Below are 19,360 nucleotides of genomic sequence, written 5' to 3'. Positions count from 1 at the left end.
GTGAACACAGTTTTAGATCGTTATTTAAATGTGCACTCCTACTCTAACTGCATGCTCCTCTGGGTGCCACAGATCCCCGCCATAGAGGACGGCGTCCTGGTCCACGGCATGTTCATGGATGCCAGTCGCTGGGACGATGAGGAGATGGTGATCGAGGACGCCTTTAATCGGGAGATGAACCCCATGCTGCCGGTGGTACACTTCGAGCCGCAGCAGAACTACGAGCCCGACGAGTCTCTGTACCACGCGCCGCTTTACAAGACCTCCGCCAGGGCAGGGACCCTCTCCACCACAGGTACTCTATATACATATATATATGCATACACTCCTCTAAACTCACTCAGGTACTCTATATGCATATATATATACATATGCATACACGCCTCTTAACTCACTCAGGTACTATATATACATATATATATACATATGCAGGGACCCTCTCCACCACAGGTACTCTATATACATATATATATGCATACACTCCTCTTAACTCACTCAGGTACTCTATATACATATATATATATACATATGCATACACGCCTCTTAACTCACTCTATATACATATATACACACATATGCATACACGCCTCTTAACTCACTCAGGTACTATATATACATATAAATATACATATGCATACACGCCTCTTAACTCACTCAGGTACTCTATATACATATATATATATATACATATGCATACACTCCTCTAAACTCACTCAGGCACTTTAACCGGATTGTCCTCTGTGAGGGACTGCTCTTGCATCAAGTGTAATTTAGTGCACTACCTTTTTTTATCTTTTATTTTTCTGACTAAATGCACTCTACACTTTTTTTCGTTTGTTTATCTGTTCATTAGTAAAGCATTTTCAATTACCAACATGAATGAGTTGTGCTATATAAATAACCTGGCCTTGTCTAAAGCATATAGGTATGACCTCAAAACCGCACACAACCAAGGCAAACCGGAATCTCTCCCACGCACCATTAAAGATATTCGCATTAGTGATTTAATTGAATGCTCATCCGTTCTCTCCCAGGTCACTCCACCAACTTTGTCATCACGGTGATGCTGCCCTCCAACCGACCCAGTGACTACTGGATCTCCAAAGCCTCCGCGTTGCTATGCCAACTCAATGAGTGATGCTTTGTACTCCGTGCAATGCATTGCTTTGTACTCCGTTATTCCTTCAAGGCCTTATTTCGTTTTTTATACTTGAATACTGTAAATTTCCACTACAACTGTTGATTAAACTGTACTGCTAATCATGAACAGCTTGGGTTTGTGTGTGCATGTGTGCAGTAGATGATCACTTCAGAGGTAAGCTAAGGTTTCGTTCACACACTCACACACGCATCTCACACACACACGCATCACATACACAAGAGAGCCGAAATGGTATAAAACTGTCATTACAGTGATTTATTATAATGAACCATGAAAATAGCCAACCAGTGCTGTGTCTGAGTCGCTCTCCACACATACACACACACCCACGCACACACTCACACATACACCCACGCACACACACAGAAATAAAAATAAAAAAGAAGAAGACAAAATAGAATAGTCCAGAGAGGAGGAAACAAAAAGAAAATTAAAATAAAAGTAGTGCTACAGTCACAGAAACATTCAGCTTTTGCCAAGAGAGCACTCGCTATTTACAACCTTATTCCAAAATGGGCATGGGAAGTGAATTGTACAAGCAATAGAAAAGAAAGAGAGAGGAAGCGAATATTTACAACCTGTTTCTGGAGAAAGCTGGAGTAAAACCACCTATACAATTAAATTACACTTTCTACAAATAACCATTGATATTCAAAAATAAACCGCTGATGACCAGGCAAGCCATACCCCACACACACACACACACACACACACACACACTCACGGCGGGGGCCACGGCAAGCAGACCGCTGCACTGCACGACGCCCTCTTCAGCCCAATATCCCCCCCCCTCCAAGTCACACACACACACCACCGACAAACATGCATACACAAATACACACACATACAAGTGACAAAAACACAGACAAACATCCACAGTGTGTGTCTACGTGGCTGTTCTTTTGCCACACACACACACACACACACACACACACACACTCACATACACACACACACACACACACACACACACTCACATACACACACACACACACTCACATACACACACACACACACACACACACACACACACACACACATACACTCATACATACACACACACACACTCATACTCATACTCAAGTGCAGACTGTTGGGGCAGTGAAGCGGCCTACCACTAAGTTCTTCCTTTGAATCTCTACAGCGGTGCGCAGATCATTTTTTTTTTCTTGTTACATGGAGGAATAAAAAAAATAATAGTTCTGTAATTTTTTTACTCTTTACAAAAAGCTGTTTTTTTTTTCCTTTAACTCTTTCGCTATAATGAACCACTAGATAAAACAAAACGGTGCAGACATAAGGACGTGGGGGGTGGGGGGGTTAGGTTGGAATGTCCATCAATACAGAAAGTGCAGGGGGGGGGGGGGGGGGGGGTCGTTAGACAAACAAAGGTAGAGGGACACGGGGCCTAAGGGAAGACATTACAAAAATAAAATGAAGTCAAGGACAAGAGTAGCGCCCTGAAAAGGACACTGGGAAGGGGGAGGAGGGAAGCATCAGGGTTAAATTGTCCACCTTCATATTACACCTTATTTATTTAGTCTCTGGAGATTGCTTGAACAGTTCTGGTTGCTGTCCATATGTCTTGTGGGTGTGTGTGTGTGTGTGGGTGTGTGTGTGTATTTTCTTCTTGGTGTTGTTGTGGTAGCCTTTCACCATCTCTTCTCCTGGCCTTCTCTTTCACGGATGTTTTTCTGTCGGCTGTCGTGGTCAGGAACATTAGAAAAATATTTACAGAAGGAAAGGAAGGAAGGTGCACAGGGGCGATGGTACACAGGTGTGGCAGCCCCCCCCCCCCTCTCCCCCTCTCTCTTTCATTCTCTCTCTAAGAGTCTATAGGCTGGTTAGAGAAGGGCATTGGTAAGGTTAGGCGAGTCGAGGGGAGAGTCTGTGATTCAGTCAGTGCCACCCTGTGCCCATGTACCCGGCACTGTGGAAGGGTGGCGCCCCTTGCGCCGGCGGCCCCCCCCGCGCCCCTCCGCTGATCTGGGGGCGGCCGGCGGAGTCTGTGAGGGAGGGGTCTGCTGTGGTGGCGGCGGCGGAGGAGGAGGAGGTGGAGGTGGGGGGGGAGCACAGTCTGCTGGTGGGGGGGCGGGTAGGTGGCCGGGGCCACCGCGGGATTGCCAGGAGCCGCCGGGTGCAGGAGAGGAGCCTGGAACCCCCCCAGTGTCTGGTAGGGGTGGGGCGGGGGAGCGGCCGACGACGGGGCGGGAGGAGGCGGCGGGGGAGGAGGAGGGGGGGGGCCCTGCTGCTGCTGCTGTTTGAGGGCCAGCAGGCCGGCTGGGCTGGGCTGCGATTGGCCGATCTGGCCCTGGGGGGGCGGGGGTGGGGGCGGAAGGGCGGAGCTGAGCAGCACCTGGTGCTGGATGGGCAGCGGCGTCATGGTGACGTGCAGCAGGGCGGGGCCTGGTTGAGGGTGGGGGGGCGGGAGGAGGGGGGGTGGGGCGGCCGCGTTCTGGTAGTGCAGCGGCGTGTGGAGCGGCTGCAGCAGCGTCTGGGAGCTCGGCGCGAACGGTGGTGGGGGCGGCGGAGGTGGAGGTGGTGGTGCCACGCCGGGCTGGAACCCCTGGAAGGGGACGGTCGTCGGGGCGGTCTGGGCCGGGAAGTAGGTGGCCGAAGCCGGGGGCGCAGGCGGTGGGGGGGGTGGTGGAGGCGGCACACTCTGGGCGCTGCTGTACTGGGCGAACGCCGTGGGCACCGCGGGCGAAGCCTGGGCCTGGGGTTGGCCGGGCGGCTGGGCAGAGTGGAAGGAGCGCTGGCCTCGGAAGGGCGAGCCCTGGGGCTGCTGCTGCGGTTTGGGGGAGTGCAGGAGCGACGAGGGGGGGGCGGCGTAGTGGCCCTGGGGGGCCGGCGAGGGGTGCATCCTGATCGGGGTGAGGGGCGCCGCTTTGGAGGAGGGGGTTGTCTTGGAGACAGCCTGCTGGGGAGGGGGGCGGGGAGGGGTGTCCGACTCTTCCTCCTTCAGGGGGCGAGCGCTGGGACCAGGAGAACACGGCTGTGATAGAGGGAGAGAGAGAAGGAGGGATAGAGAGAGAGAGAGAGAGAGAGAGAGACTTTAATATCCCTTTAATGGAACAGGACACAAATAAAAATAATAATAAAAAATGATTGCATTAAAGTAATTTACAGTTAGACCAAATAAATGTTTGTTTTTGGTCTGTTTTGTTTATTTGGTTTGTGCGTGAAGGGTTTTGTATTGCATACTTCTATGTTGAAATCCACTTGATCATATATATTTGTCTTCCTTTACATGCTATGCCATGTTTATGCACTAATAAGAGAGAGGGGGAATAGAGAGACAGACGGTTAAATATCGCCTTCCATTGGACAAGCACCGCAGCCACACCCTGCCGAATTTAGAATATGGTACAGCTGCTATAGATTAGTTTTGGTCATTTGTATCTTTCCAATTCATTCATACAATTAATTATGTGTGTGTGTGTGTGTGTGTGTGTGTGTGTGTGTGTGTGTGTGTGTGTGTATGAAGGAATGGACGACATTGAAGGATACATGCATCAATAAAAAGTGGAATACATGCATATAAAACATTTCCAAATGAAACGGCACATTTTAATGACTGAACTGATGTATTTCAAATCAAATGGAGAAACAGACATGGCTACAACTGGAACACACTGAGGTGAGGGTGATTCTGCTGACGACTGCTTGCTTTTGTGTGTGTGTGTGTGTGTGTGTGTGAGAGACACTCACCGGGTGTGTAGAGGGACTCTTGCAGCTCTTGGGAGAGGGACAGTCCCTCACAGGTGCGCCATCCTCTGCCTCTGGACCATCTGTAACACACACACACACACACACACACACATTCTTCAAATCCGCTGAACGACCATGAGGGGGAATGTGAAAGTACGTGTGTGTGTGTGTGTGTGTGTGTGTGTGTAAAATCTGCAGATAGAGTGTTAGGGTACCTGCATCCTTGTCCTTGCGATGGTCACTTAGCAACAGGGCTCTGTGGTAGCCGCGCTCTCTGGCCTGTTCCACTGATGTAGAAGACGTCCTGCGGGAGGGAGGGAGAGGGAGAGAGAGAGAAAAACAGAGAAAGGGAGAGAGAAAAAAACAGATGGAGTGGGAAAGGGAGAAAGAGAGATAGAGAGAGAGATTACAGTCTAATCCTATAAAATGCCTCCCAAACAGATTTGTTCCATTTAGAGATCAAACCTGTGGAAGCGGTCATTACCCTGAGGCGGTGCACCTATAGCCAGACTCACCACTGTGCTTCTCCCCCCTCTCTCTCCCCCTGGGGTGTGCTGTCGCCCCCCTCCTCGCTGGCCTGGGGGGCGTGGGAGTGGGTGCGGGTGCGGGTGCCACCGCCACTGGAGCCGGCGGCTCGGGGACCGTCTCTATGGCGACGGGGAACATTTCCGCGGGCGGCACCGTGGCGACCGGGGAGCTGCACTCGGCCTTTGAGCCGCTGCGCCGAGCCTCGCGCTGCCTCTTCCTGTACTCCAGCAAAGACACCTGGGAAATGTAGGCACAGGCATTAAATCCACGCTGTTCATTCCAGCGTCATTACAATCACCATCACTGGTCAACATTCACTGGTCGTGGGGACGACCAGGTGCACATCCAAGAGGCCAGACACCAGATGGTTCTCCACTGACCAATCCTTCACTGACCACTAACCAGATCACTTAACCAATCTGTCTTACAGACACTTACAGTGGTCAGGCAGCTCCACACTAGTATCCAACAGCTCTGATCAATGGACCACAAAGACGGCTGTTCTATGAAGAGCTCTTTCTGAAGGACAGGGTGGATGTACATGATCACAAGTGGTCTTCACCTTTTTCTTGGGTGGGGGGTTCTGGGCGGTGCTCCCTCCCTCCCCGCTGCTGTCTGCGCTGAGCGAGCGGCTGAAACCCAACTGCCCCCCCTCCTCTCCGGGGAAGAAGACGGCGGCTCCCTCGATGAAGGCCGCTGCTGCCGCGCCGGCCGTGCCGGCGACCGCATTGGGCCCCGTCCCCGTGGCGTCGTGCCGGAAGGCACCCATCTCCAGCGTGTGGGAGGGCGTCAGGTCGCGCAGGTTGGAGTTGATTGGAGAGAAAGACAGGCCGCTGGCAGCACCACCACCACCACCGCTGCGCTCCGGGCTCTTCATCCAGGGCGGGTAGGTCGGGGTGGTGGCGTCCGAGGGCTGGAGGGGGTCCCCCCCTGCGCTGGCGTCGGCCACCGGCTCCGCTCCCTCGTCTGGGGCCGCCGCTGGCTCCTGGGGGTCGGGCTCGGGGCTCAGGGTGACCACGGGCTTCGGCTCCTGGGGGGCCACGTCAGGGAGGATGGTGGGGAGGATGATGGGAAGCAGCGTTGGAGACAAGAGCAGCGAAGGGGCGCGCTCCACCTAATGACACACACACACACACACACACACACAGGGTTGCCCATCACACACCAATACAACAGACATAATGCAGAAAACACTAAGCACTAAGCTAAGCCACACAATTATTATTCAAAAGTGCTTAAAACGGCGTCAGGTTCTAGATAGGTGGCACTGGTGGTCTCTAAGGACTAGAGACAGACTCCAGTGGAACTCACCTCTTGGGTACTGGATCTCCGGCTGCCTTCTGGGGAGTTCTCCTCCGACGCATCACTCTGAACACACACACACACACACACACACACACACACATTAGTTTACAGTCTCCTCGCCCGTCACTGTATGATACGGGTTGAGCAGGGTGAGTGTCAGATCCCTTACCTCCTGTGGCACGTTGAAGGGTGTGTTCGCCCCCTGCGGCGTGAGTGTGCCCTGCGCTGCGTTGCCGGGGGCAACGTGCGTGTGGGTGGGCGTGGTGGGCAAGGACTCTGTGCCCGCGTCTTCCTGCCGCACGCGGGGAGGAGTGGCCAGGAGCAGGGGCGTGCTCGGCGTATCTGATAGGTCGGCTCGGGTGGGCGTGGCGCACGGCGAGCCGTAAGGGGTGGAGCTCTCCGACATGCAGGCGTCCAGCGGACACAAGCGACGCTTCTTCAGAGGGGTGGGCAGCTCTGGAGGAGGGGAAGAATGGGAGGAAGAACCAAAGACAGAAAGAAAGAAAGAGGGAGACATGGAGAGTTGGTGGAGAGATAAAAAGAATAAAAAGGTCATTATACACACACACAAACAAGCCTTCCAAACACGTGTATGACTGCTGTCGTTGAGGGCCGTCCGTCTTGCCTGGTAGAGTGCAGCTGCCGTTGAAGGGGAGCGGGCTGTCCGAGTCGCCGTTGAGGGGGGGGCTGAGGGGGCCCTCGCTGGGCAGCATGAGCTGACCTCCGGGGCAGGGGGAGCCCTCCTCCTCCAGGGCCTGCTTCAGCCAACGCTGCACATGGAGAAGAAGAGAAGAATGAGCACACACACACACACACACACACACACACACTCTACTCTTCTCAAACATGAACCGTCACCCTACAGTATAATGGACTAAGCATGTTTAACATGCTTAAAGTAAACTAAACACATGCTGAACCTTGTGCCTAGTATCACTGCATAATTGATAGCCACACACACACACACACACACACACACACACACACACACACACCACACACACTTTCCTTTCGTGTTGCAAGCAGCTCTAATCGCCTCTCAATAGATACATGAATGCATAGTGAATAGCTGGCGTTCAGTAGCGGTGCCAGTAGCTGGCGCTCAGTAGCTGGCGCTCAGTAGCGGTGCCAGTAGCTGGCGTTCAGTAGCGGTGCCAGTAGCTGGCGTTCAGTAGCGGTGCCTGTTGTGTGTTAGCCGTACCTTCTTGCAGGAGCCGGTGGTGGGCGGCGTCTCGGGCAGCTCTCGCGAGCGCCGGCGCCCGGTGGGCAGGCCCGGGGCGGTGGGGCTGCGCTGCGCCAGGAAGGGCGAGGAGAAGCGCACGTAGTGCTTGGGCGTGGTGTAGACGTGCGGGCTGAGCGCCAGGCCCGGGAGAGAGTTGAGCTGCGTGGCCAGCACCTCGGGGTCGCTGCTGATGCGCAGGGGCCGCTCCGGAGGGGGCTCCGGGGTCCGCACCGCCCACTGGTCCTGCTGCTTCTCGCCCCCCATCCACTCACTCACTAAGTGCTGCTGAGGAAGGGAAGAGAGAGAGAGGCTCAGTATTGTACAGACTCACTTTATTTGGAGGGTCTATGAATGTAATGTTCCATATCTTCTAGATTTCCAAGCTAGCTAGGTTGCTCTTTCCCTTGTTTGTGGGGTAGTGTTTTTGTGTGTGTGTGTGTGTGTGTGTGTGTGTGTGTGTGTGTGTAGACTGCCCATTACTTTGTAAATCTGGTTTAAGAGCCTGTGCTGTACGACTCTGGTGAGCCGTGTACCTTTTTGGTTTTGGGGTACTTGTTGGCGTGGCGAGGCATTGGCGCGGGCGAGCCGCTGTAGGGCGGGCTGGCTTCGGGCGTGCACTGGGGCATGGCCACCTCGGGCTCCGGGGCGGCGATGGGGGGGCCCTCGAGCACCTCGCCGGGGTCGGCGGACAGCGGCTCCAGGAGGTCGGAGGGCGAGCCGGGCTGCAGGTCGGAGCAGGTGCTGACGGTGCGTGCCCGCCGCCGCTGCTGCCCGATGTGGGTGCGCCCGCGGGAGAAGGACTTGCGCTGCTTCGAGCGGCTCACCTTGGCAGCCGTGACGACCGTCACCGGCCTCATGCACGGCTCCTCCTTCACGGCGTCAAACAGAGGCTGCGCACACACACACACACAAGAGTTCAAGGTTAGGAGGGGTGTGTGTGTGAGAGAGAGTGTGCGTGTGTGAGAGTGTGCGTGTGTGTATGTGTGTGTATGTGTGTGTGAGAGAGTGTTTGTGTGTGTGTGTGTGTGTGTGTGAGAGAGTGTTTGTGTGTGTGTGTGTGTGAGAGAGTGTTTGTGTGTGTGTGTGTGTGTGTGTGTGTGTGTGTGTGTGAGAGAGTGTTTGTGTGTGTGTGTGTGTGAGAGAGTGTTTGTGTGTGTGTGTGTGTGTGTGTGTGTGTGTGAGAGAGTGTGCGTGTGTGTATGTGTGTGTGAGAGAGAGTGTGTGTGTGTGTGTGTGTGTGTGTGTGTGTGTGTGTGTGAGAGAGAGTGTGCGTGTGTGTATGTGTGTGTGAGAGAGTGTGTGTGTGTGTGTGTGTGTGTGTGTGAGAGTGCGCGTGTGTGTGTATGTGAGAGTGCGCGTGTATGTGTGTGTGTGTGTGTGTGTGTGTGCGCGAGTGTGTGTGTGTGAGTCTTTGTGTGTGTGTCTGTGTATATATACCAGTAGTGGGGCGGGGGAGTCGGGCTCGGGCGTGGCGGGCGGCTCCTCTTTGATGTCCCGGCACGTGCCGGGTTCAGTCTTGGTGCCGATGCGCTCCAGCGCCTGCTCCCGCCGCTTCTCCCGCTTCTCCATGCGGGCAAACGCCTGCAGGATGGCCTCCATCTTACGCTCCTCTCGCGTCTGACACACACACACACACACACACACACACACACACACACACACACACACACACACACACACACACACACACACACACACACACACACACACACACACACACACACACACACACACACACACACACACACACACACACACACACACACACGGAGAGGAAGAGACAAGGGATAGACCGTGAGTAACGGCAGCAGTACTGACGGCGATGAGTAAACGTAAACAGAGCTGACGCAGAAAGGCACAGGCACTGAGCAGGCCACCCAAACACACAGCCCAGCGGCACACACACACACACACACAAACACACACACACACACACCACCCCTCACAGCCCTACTCCCCCGAGAGGGACGAGCTCTGCTGATGGAAACTTGAGGGACACTCCACACAAGCCGTGACTAGCCCATCAATCACACAGTGTTAAAAACAGCCCAAAACACACTGAGCCCGAGGAGCTTCAGTCAGACACACTGCCCCCGAGGTGCTTCAGTCAGTGTGTGTGAAACACACAACCGCACGCCAGCGTGTGCCATCTTAGGAGACGCCGAGGGGCACCTTTTCTGTTTCTAATGCTGATAGACGGGGCACTGATGTGGGTGCGACTGCTGCTCATCGCCAACCTGGCGGCACAAAGGGGCAACTAGAAATCAATGATGGATATTTTGGCTGGGCGTCCTGCTTCCCTTCGACATGCTCCCATCACCAAACACAGAACACACGCCTCGGGGTGAGAGGATCTGACTGCACATTGATATTCTTCAAACTCAAAAGGTATCTGTTTAATGTTTTTGGCAGCAGAGACCCAAGCTTCTTAAGCAAGCGACTGGAACAGCCTGGGCGGTACGGGACACACAACAATAAACCTGCTGCATCCAAACTCCATCCCCTCAGGGAAGAGCAGGGAGCTTAAGAGATGACTCACACAGAAGGGTACAAAGGACTATTAGACAAAGTCAATGCGTTATAATCTCTGAGCTTTGTGTGTGTGTGTGTGTGTGTGTGTGTGTGTGTGTTCATGCAACAACACTTTTCTGCTAAGCCTAAGCGTGTTTCTCTTTGGCACCTTTCCCACTGGACGTGGATGATGGAGTTCCCAGAGTCGATTGTGCCCAAGCAGAGGGTGCTCACACGGGCACACACACTCACACACACACACACACACACACACACACACACACACACACACACACACACACACACTCTCCCCTGACCTGGCAATAACTACGTCCGTCTGCCAGCCAGAAACATGACTCAGCACTTTACACCTCGGGAGCAAGCTGACAACAGGGTAATTTCACACTGAGCCCGAGTGTGTGTGTGTGTGTGTGTGTGTGTGTGTGTGTGTGTACTAGTCTCATCAGGACACGTATCTCTGGCAGGCAGAGAGTTTGGAGAGTAATTAGCTGTGCGTTGTCACTATAGGAGGGTTGCTCAGACTCAGGGGTGGACTTCCAGCACTCGTTTTTCCTTCTCTCTCCCTCTCTTTCTCTCTCTCCCTCTCCACGCCTGCTGTGTTTGTCCAGCTAATGAGAGTCAGAGGCTCCCGAGGGTCCTGCCATTCTGCAGAGCCCAGGGCTGCACGGAGAACAAACACTAAACACACTTCAGTGGGAATGAATGGGACCCAACCAGACGAGACGGGGCGAGACGGGCAGCACACTGCCAGGCGGGGGAATATACCGTCCCCAGGACAAAGGGGGTAAAGGGCAGGGTGGCGCAGAGGCAGAAAGACAGAGAGACGACAACAACAGAACAAAATCGCAGACAACTGGCGATAAGAGTTATAGGAGTCACAAGAGTTAGTGGGGCTTTGCAGAGGACGTTGCGATTGAGAACGCTGAGGGGAAATTCGACCCAGAAACGACGTCATATAGAGCAGGAAACAGTTCAAACCCGAGACAAACCAGGCCACAGAGGACACGATACGGACATTCAGTCGCTAGTAGGGCAGCAACACAAGTCGCAGCGGCAGCAGCAGCAGCACTAAGCAAGATGGCTTTTAAAGGGGATGATTGACATGACCCAGAATATTTGCATGGGGATGTGTGTGTGTGTGTGTGTGTGTGTGTGCGTTTGTCGATTAGGACTCTCCTCAGCATCCACATGGGAGGAGGAGGGCGGGGGGGTGTTACCACGCCCACCATGTCAGGGAGGGGCATTTAGAGTTACGGGCGGGGTAGGGAGGCAGGGGGGCGTGGGGGGGGACACACACACTTACCATCTTCTTCCTCCTTTCAGCACTCTGCTCCTCTGATTCCATCTCTACTTCATTGCTAACGGAGGTTTTCTCTTCTAAATCCTCAATTAACTCAGGATCCTGTAAGAGGGGGAGAGTGGCCACGCTTTAACCATCTCACTGCCAGCAGTCTGACTACAGACCAGAAGAGTGGAGAAGAGGGGGGGGGGTCGAGAGGGAGGGAGGGAGAGAGCACACGGCTATGTGTGTGGAAGGGGGTGGCGCTAGGCTAGGCAGTGTGTGTGGGTGAGGTGGATTCTGATATTAGTTGGGGATACAATGTGTGTGTGTGTGTGTGTGTGTAAAAGAAAGAAAGAAAGAAAGAAAGAAAGAAAGAAAGAAAGAAAGAAAGAAAGAGAGAGAGAGTAAGAGATGATAGACAGGAAGGATTTGCTGGTGTGTTTTCAGTGCCAGAGCAGAGTCCTGGACAGAAGCATGTGTCTGTCTATCTGACCGGCTACCATCTTTCCAGGTCTTCCAGCTTCTGTTGTACAACCACCAGGGGGCACTGTTCACTTGAACACAAATCACTGCAGCTCATGACACATCCTCAAGTCGAGTGTGATGAGACATGAACGTGTGTGTGTGTGTGTGTGTGTGTGTGTGTGTGTGTGTGTGTGTGTGTGTGTGAGTGTGAGAGAATGGGGTGCTGGCAGGGAGGGAACTCACAGAGAGAGGGGATGAAGGAATGGACGACAGATGAATGAATTGACAAAGAATCTGACATTGAAGGATACATGCATCAATAAAAAGTGGAATACATGCATATAAAACATTTCCAAATGAAACGGCACATTTTAATGACTGAACTGATGTATTTCAAATCAAATGGAGAAACAGACATGGCTACAACTGGAACACACTGAGGTGAGGGTGATTCTGCTGACGACTGCTTGCGTGTGTGTGTGTGTGTGTGTGTGTGTGTGTGTGTGTGTGTGTGTGTGTGTGTGTGCGTGTTTTACCTGGTTGTTGGAGATGGACAGGCGCAGCGGCGAGAGCTTCCTCTGCTTGGGGTCACCGAGGTTCTTGCTCTTGGCCGCCTCCCCGTCCAGCATCAGGTTGAGGTTGAGGTTCTGGTTCTGGCCTCCGTCCTCGCGCTCCAGGAGCAGCGGCTCCTTGTCCTTGCGGGCGCGCCGGCGCCGAGAGTCCAGCCCGCCGCCCAGGTTCTCCGTGGGCTCCAGGTTGTGCTTGAAGACCGGACACTCGTGGTCCATCAGGCATGCGCAGTCCACCTTGTATTTACTGCAGCGGCAAAATGGCAAATAGAGAGAGAGAGACGGTTAACAATTACTGTGGCGGTCATAAGCTTCTAAGAAGGTTCTAGAAGCAAAACATTTTTGTGTTTCTTACATGGGCAGCTGTGTGTTGCTACTGCTTGCTATGTATGCACACACACAAGGTGGAAGGGAATGATAGAATTGAAGTGTCTAAGAGATACCTGTGTGAATTATCTGTGTGTGTGTGTGTGTGTGTGTGTGTGTAATACTCACCAGCTGCCATAGTCGTAGTCAAATCCAATGGTGACCTCACTGCCTTTACTGATGTGTCTCAGTGAATAGATGTACAAATGCAGCATGCCATCCTCGACCACGTGACGCACCTGAGGAGAGGAACCACATCAACTCTTTAATAAGGCTCAACACAAACAGTCTGTATCTCTTCTGGAGACGTATGCAGACTTGTGTGTGTGTGTGTGTGTGTGTGTGTGTGTGTGTGTGTGTGTACCTCAGCATTAGGGGTGCAGGAGCGGCGTATGAATCGTGCATCGTTGCCGAAGTTGCGCGCGTCCACGCACATCTCCAGCCCGTCAAACTTGGAGTAGAACAACACAAACGGGTACGGCCTGCACACACACACACACACACACGGAGGGAAGGAGGATGAAGAGGGATGAAGAGGGATGATTGTTTCACAAGAGCTCCAGAGGTTGGACAGCATCGTACTGCATTATTACGGAGGTGAGCAGAGGTCACGCTTTTAACTGCAATCAAAGGAGCACTATTGGCAGGAACAGGAATCATCACTGGGTTATACAGCAGACAACAGACACAAGAAAGGATGAATACGTCTGAGAGAAAAGACAAAGAGCAGAAGGACAGAAAACAAGAGAGAAACAGTAAAGAGAGAGAGAGAGAGAGAGAGATTAAGAACCAGAGCAAGAAGCATGCAGAAGAGAGACGTTAATGAGATTAATGAACAGACTCATCTATAACCGTCAATAAAGCCACCTAATAGCCAGGGGAAGAGAGCCAGCCAGTCAACCAGAGCATAGGAGACACCCAGGACTCACTCTCTCACACACACACACACACACACACACAAACACACACCTTTTAAAGAAGTAACCGTTGGCTTCAAACTGCTGGCGCAGCATGAACTTGCCCCTGTATTCGATGATGAGTGAATCTGGAGCCAGGTCACGCACCGCCTTCAGCACCCGCTTGCTCTGCTGCAGCTGGCTCTGTTGGGGACACACACACGGGGGAGAGAGGAGTCAGCTGGAGAGCGGGAGATTGGGATGAACTTAAAACATTTACAATTTGAATTCTACTGCTGTTCATGGCAGCTATGTGTGTCTGCAGACATTAATGTGTGTGTGTGTGTGTATGTGAGTGTGTATGTGTGTAAAACTTGTATAAAACATCTACAATTAAAATTGTACTGCTGGTTTCAAGGCAGCTATGTGTGTCTGCAGACATTGGTGTGTGTGTGTGTGTGTGTGAGCGCATTACCATTTCGAGTGTTTCGGTTACCTCCACGGGAGGCTTGAAGCTGGCGGTGTGTGTGTTGTAGGCCAGCGTCTTGACGTGGCTGGCCTCCTTGATGCGCAGCAGCGTCTGCACGTCCTCGCTGTACTGGTTGCTGCTGGCCTCCTCGTAGCGCTCCGTCCACAGCTGCATCTTACTCTCCCACAGCGACGGAGAGTCGCTCGGGTCCACGTCAGGGGCCGAACCCTGAGAGGCAACACACACAGGTCAGATGATATATACACACACACACACACACAGGTCAGATGATATACACACACACACAGGTCAGATGATATACACACACACACGTACACACAGGTCAGATGATATATACACACACACTCTCTATATACACACACACATTCTCCAGTGTAACATCTGAAGCCATATAAAAAGGTGGATGTATGTACATATACCAGCATATGGCCTCAGCATGTGGAGAATGAATGAGTGTGGCCTACTAGCATAGCTACTGGAGAGCTTTGGGGAGAGTTCAGGGGTTAAAGAGACACTAGTGGAAGCTCACCTTCACTCTGGAGGACTTCCGTGACCCCTCCCGGAAGGCCTGCAACAAACACACACACACACACACACACACACGTCAGAAGAGCAATACACAGATCACACACACACATCAAAGAGCAAGAACCACTACTGAAGGATGAAAGAACTTTGCACACATTAAAACTTTATAGGACTATATGAGAGATTACTGTATATTGTAAATGTGACACAAAATGGCGTCAGGTGTGTGTGTGTGTGTGGCAGTCGCACCTTTTTCGCGCGAGCTGTGGTGGGCGGCTCCTTGTCGCCGCTTCTCTTTCGCTTCTTTTCAGGCGGCTTGTGGCCCAGGCGAGCGGTGGTGAGGGTCAGGCTGGTGGGCGCGTGCTGGAAGGCCGAATACAGCTCCAGCGGAACCTCGTCTCCGCTCTCCGTGGCGCTGGTGTCCCCATCTAAAACACACACACACACACACACACACACACACACACACACACACACACACACACACACACACACACACACACACACACACACACACACACACACACACACCCGCCATTAACCTCCAGACAATTTTCACCTTCAGCGTCCCTCCATCATAAAGAGATGAAATCAAAAATTCCCACTAGTCATGTTGACAGCAGCTCAAAACGTTTGCAACACACAGACTTCGCTGAGAGACACCGGCTGTGTACCCAAGTTTGACATTGCTGCTGGTCAGGCAGTACAGCAGGATAACCAGCAGGTGGCAGTGTGGAACAGAAGCTGGGGTTGGCCATGCACAGTGTCAGGTCTGACCCATACCTTCCCTGACATTTCTAGCGCGAGACAGAGAGAGTGTGTGTGTGTGTGTGTGTGTGTGTGTGTGTGTGTGTGGTTAGATAATATTTACCCAGTCTCCAAGAATACATTTATAGATGAGTGATTAACAACCGAGTATGTTTGAGGGGCCTAAAGAATGGCCATTTAATATTTAACAGGCTTTGCATTGTGAGTACACCTTTACTGCTACTGCACCTCTACTGCCTCTCCGTCACCCAGCGTCACCTTTGACCTCCGTCACCAGAGAGGCCCTTAGCCGCCTCGGACGAGTCACATGGGCACTGTGACATGGCATCATACCACGGCTGGGCTATCATGGTATCGGTGTCAGTATCAGTCTGCTCTCCCAGACAGGACATTTGTATTCATCGTGGCTGTCAACATCCTCATAGTGTGGGCAGGCCTGGCTCAATGAGGACTGGGGAGAGCCAACCAGAGCACTGGCACTGTTCCACAAATACCTTGTGTGTAGGAGAGGACTCTGAACATGTCGTACTCAGTCACTGATGACATGTTCAGTCATCAGTGTGTGTGTGTGTGTGTGTGTGTGTGTGTGTGTGTGTGTGTGTGTCTCACCTGACATGTTCTCCCTCTTGCGCGTCTGCAGCACTATGGCGCGGTCGCGGTCCAGGGTGCGCGGCTGGCAGCGCTCGCACAGGTACGTCTCGGGGATGTGCTGCCGGTCGATGCCCATGCAGTCTATGTGCTGCCACACACTGCACACAGACAGAACAGTGGAGAGAAGAAGGGTGTGTGTGTGTGTGTGTGTGTGTGTGTGTGGGTGTGTGTGTGTGTGTGTGTGTGTGTGGTGAGAAACAGAATGTGGGTGTGATTGTGTGTTGAAGAGAGACAGGCAGAGTGTGTAGGAGAGAGAAAGAAACATCTGCATGAAAATCAGCTCACCAAACAACATCAAATATTTTACACTGGGCAATTTCCTGCATTTAAGGCATCGGGCCGTTTGGAAACACAGCATATGGGCTATCGGTCATGCCGTGGTTGGCTTATCAGACGTGCAAGGAGGTACAGAGTAACTGTGCCGTTTGTTTTAACAGCAGATAACCGAGCTGGACGGTTCACAGACTACCATCTCTCTCTCTCACACACACACATCGCAGAGAGGAGGTTAAGAATTTGGCAACTAGTCTCTCTTTCTCACTGTGTCATTTGTGAACTCTACCATTAGTCAACCATCGGTTTATGTCTAAATCCATTCCTCTTCATATCCCTCTCTCTTTACAATCATACATGTTTATGTTTATGTCTAAATCAATTCCTTTTCATATCCCTCTCTCTTCCCAATCCCACATGAAGTTCCCATCTCTTCCAGGTGCCCTACCTCGCTGTAGTGGTCCTATACGTGTACGTGCGTACGTGTTACTCCTTTGGCTCATTCAACAGGTCCTCATTGCTTTATTTCATTCACACTCACATAAACCACAGCCTTATGTTCCCCTAACACATTCACTTCCTCTCAATCCACCCTTCCTTAGCCGTGGTCGTGCCAGAAAGTGTGTGTGTGTGTGTCTCTCTCTCTCACCTGCACTTGTCGCAGCAGATCATGTAGCCGTCGTCGTGCGTGAAGCCGCAGATGCAGCGGGTGATGTCGGCCCCGTAGCTGCCGTCCTCCGAAGTGCTGAGCGTGGTGCCGCGCGACGCCTCGTCCTGCCCGCCCACCAGCAGCCCGTCGCCCGGACGGATCAGCACCACCGGCGGGGGGGAGGCGGGCGGCGTGGGGGGAGGCCGCGCTCCATAGTTGTGGTCCTGCACCAAGGAGGAAGATTGGGGGAGAGAGAGAGAGAGAGAGAGAGAGAACAGAAGGACATGGGTTAAAGTTAATGGCTTTATAACCATTAGGGCAAAGGAGTTGTAACTTCCTATATTCTACATGTGTGGAGAGGGGGGAGGGGCAACCAAGAGAATGTAGGGTAATGATTTTCCCCTCGCCACTGAGTTTGTCTCTCAGTATGTATGTATGTATAATGCAGACAGAGGAGAGAGTGGAGTGAGAGTGAGAGAGAGAGAGAGAGCGAGCGAGCAAGAGAGAGAGAGAGAGCGAGCGAGCAAGAGAGAGCGAGCGAGCGAGCGAGCGAGCGAGAGAGAGAGAGAGCGCGAGCGAGAAAGAGAGAGCGAGCGAGCAAGAGAGAGAGAGAGCGAGCAAGAGAGAGAGAGAGAGAGAGAGAGAGAGAGCGAGCAGAGAGAGAGCAAGCAAGAGAGAGCAAGAGAGAGAGAGAGAGAGAGAGCGAGCGAGCGAGCAAGAGAGAGTGTCTGAGACCTCGAGAGACAGACACAGTAGAAACAGACACAGTAGAAACACAACATGTACTAGTGTGCAGCACACAGAGCTTAAAACAGTGTGAGACCAGGAATACCAGAGAGAGAGAGAACAGACTGAGTATGAGAGAGCCGGAGAGAGACAGAGAGAGACAGAGAGAGAGAGACAGAGACACAGACAAAACACAGAGAGAGAGAGAGAGAGAGAGAGAGAGAGAGAGAGAGAGAGAGAGGCAGAGAGAGAGACAGAGACACAGACAAAACACAGAGAGAGAGAGAGAGAGAGAGAGAGAGAGAGAGAGAGAGAGAGGCAGAGAGAGAGACAGAGACACAGACAAAACACAGAGAGAGAGAGAGAGAGAGAGAGAGAGAGAGAGAGAGAGAGAGAGAGAGAGACAGACAGAGGGAGAGACAGACAAAACACAGAGAGACAGCGAGAGACAGAGACAGCGCGCGAGAGAGAGAGACACACACGTGTGTGTGTGTGTGTGGTACTCACAGCGTACGGCAGGCCGATGTAGCTGTGCGAGTGGTGGGAGCTGCTGCTGTAGATCTGGTGCGGGTAGCTAGACTTCTCCACCACCACGGGGCTCGCCTCCACTGACTCCGGTCTGCTGAAGGACCAGAAGAAGGGAGAGAGAATCGGCAGGGGGGAGAGAAAAGAAAGAAAGAGTTAGGAACTGGTTTGACAACAAACGAGAGGGCAAAGAAGAATGGAGCAGGTTTGACAACAACATAAAAGGGAGAGGGAGGATAATGAGAGAGAGAGAGAGAGAGAGAGAGAGAGAGAGAGAAAGAGAGAGAGAGAGAGAGAGAGAAAGAAAGAAAGAAAGAAAGAAAGAGAGAGAGAAAGAGAAGGGGGGGGCAAGGTAACTGAGAAAGAAAGAAGGTGAAATATAATGAGAAATGTACAGGGGTTTTCAGAGGCAGTGGATGAGTGTGTGTGTGTGTGTGTGTGCGCACATTCTGCCTGTGCGCATTGTTACATGCTTGACATACAGGAGAGCTGGCAGAAGCCTCAAAACAAGAGCAACACAACTGGCAGGGCAAGCCAGCGCAGGCACCTCCCTGATCCAGCCGGTGTGTGTGTGTGTGTGTGGTGTGTGTGTGTACGTGCGTGTGTACATAGGCCATCACACCAACACGGTCTCCCACAGATAGGCAGTTTTTCATTCAACCCTCACACACAAAGGACAAGGAGGAAGTATACCGATTCTGGGTGTCACAGG

General features: G+C 52.5%; 1 protein-coding gene across 9 annotated transcripts in view; it reads right to left on the bottom strand.

The window, feature by feature from the left end:
- Positions 1-4,112: 4,112 nt before the first annotated feature.
- kmt2e (lysine (K)-specific methyltransferase 2E) overlaps positions 4,113-19,360 on the bottom strand; it is a 35,502-nt gene continuing 20,254 nt past the window's right edge. The window contains exons 3-24 of one of the 9 annotated variants that reach the window (XM_031582414.2): positions 18,631-18,742; positions 17,398-17,621; positions 16,434-16,573; positions 15,306-15,484; positions 15,058-15,096; positions 14,535-14,735; positions 14,112-14,242; positions 13,507-13,624; positions 13,272-13,381; positions 12,744-13,023; positions 11,764-11,862; positions 9,366-9,545; positions 8,462-8,818; positions 7,908-8,213; positions 7,332-7,476; positions 6,876-7,162; positions 6,713-6,769; positions 5,964-6,515; positions 5,389-5,638; positions 5,089-5,177; positions 4,874-4,953; positions 4,113-4,157 (exon numbers count right to left, since the gene is read on the bottom strand). In XM_031582414.2, coding sequence (XP_031438274.1) covers positions 5,116-5,177; positions 5,389-5,638; positions 5,964-6,515; positions 6,713-6,769; positions 6,876-7,162; positions 7,332-7,476; positions 7,908-8,213; positions 8,462-8,818; positions 9,366-9,545; positions 11,764-11,862; positions 12,744-13,023; positions 13,272-13,381; positions 13,507-13,624; positions 14,112-14,242; positions 14,535-14,735; positions 15,058-15,096; positions 15,306-15,484; positions 16,434-16,573; positions 17,398-17,621; positions 18,631-18,742 — 3,829 coding nt within the window. In that variant the 3' untranslated portion in view covers positions 4,113-4,157; positions 4,874-4,953; positions 5,089-5,115. Of the gene's footprint in view, positions 4,158-4,401; positions 4,434-4,873; positions 4,954-5,088; positions 5,178-5,388; positions 5,639-5,963; positions 6,516-6,712; positions 6,770-6,875; positions 7,163-7,331; positions 7,477-7,907; positions 8,214-8,461; positions 8,819-9,365; positions 9,546-11,763; positions 11,863-12,743; positions 13,024-13,271; positions 13,382-13,506; positions 13,625-14,111; positions 14,243-14,513; positions 14,736-15,057; positions 15,097-15,305; positions 15,485-16,433; positions 16,574-17,397; positions 17,622-18,630; positions 18,746-19,360 lie in introns of those variants that run through there. The other 8 variants (XM_031582418.2, XM_031582413.2, XM_031582412.2 and 5 more) reach the window with 8 other exon arrangements.

Source organism: Clupea harengus, chromosome 16, assembly GCF_900700415.2.
Source record: "Clupea harengus chromosome 16, Ch_v2.0.2, whole genome shotgun sequence".
Lineage (NCBI taxonomy): Eukaryota > Metazoa > Chordata > Actinopteri > Clupeiformes > Clupeidae > Clupea > Clupea harengus.
This window is presented reverse-complemented; position numbering and strand designations above follow the sequence as displayed.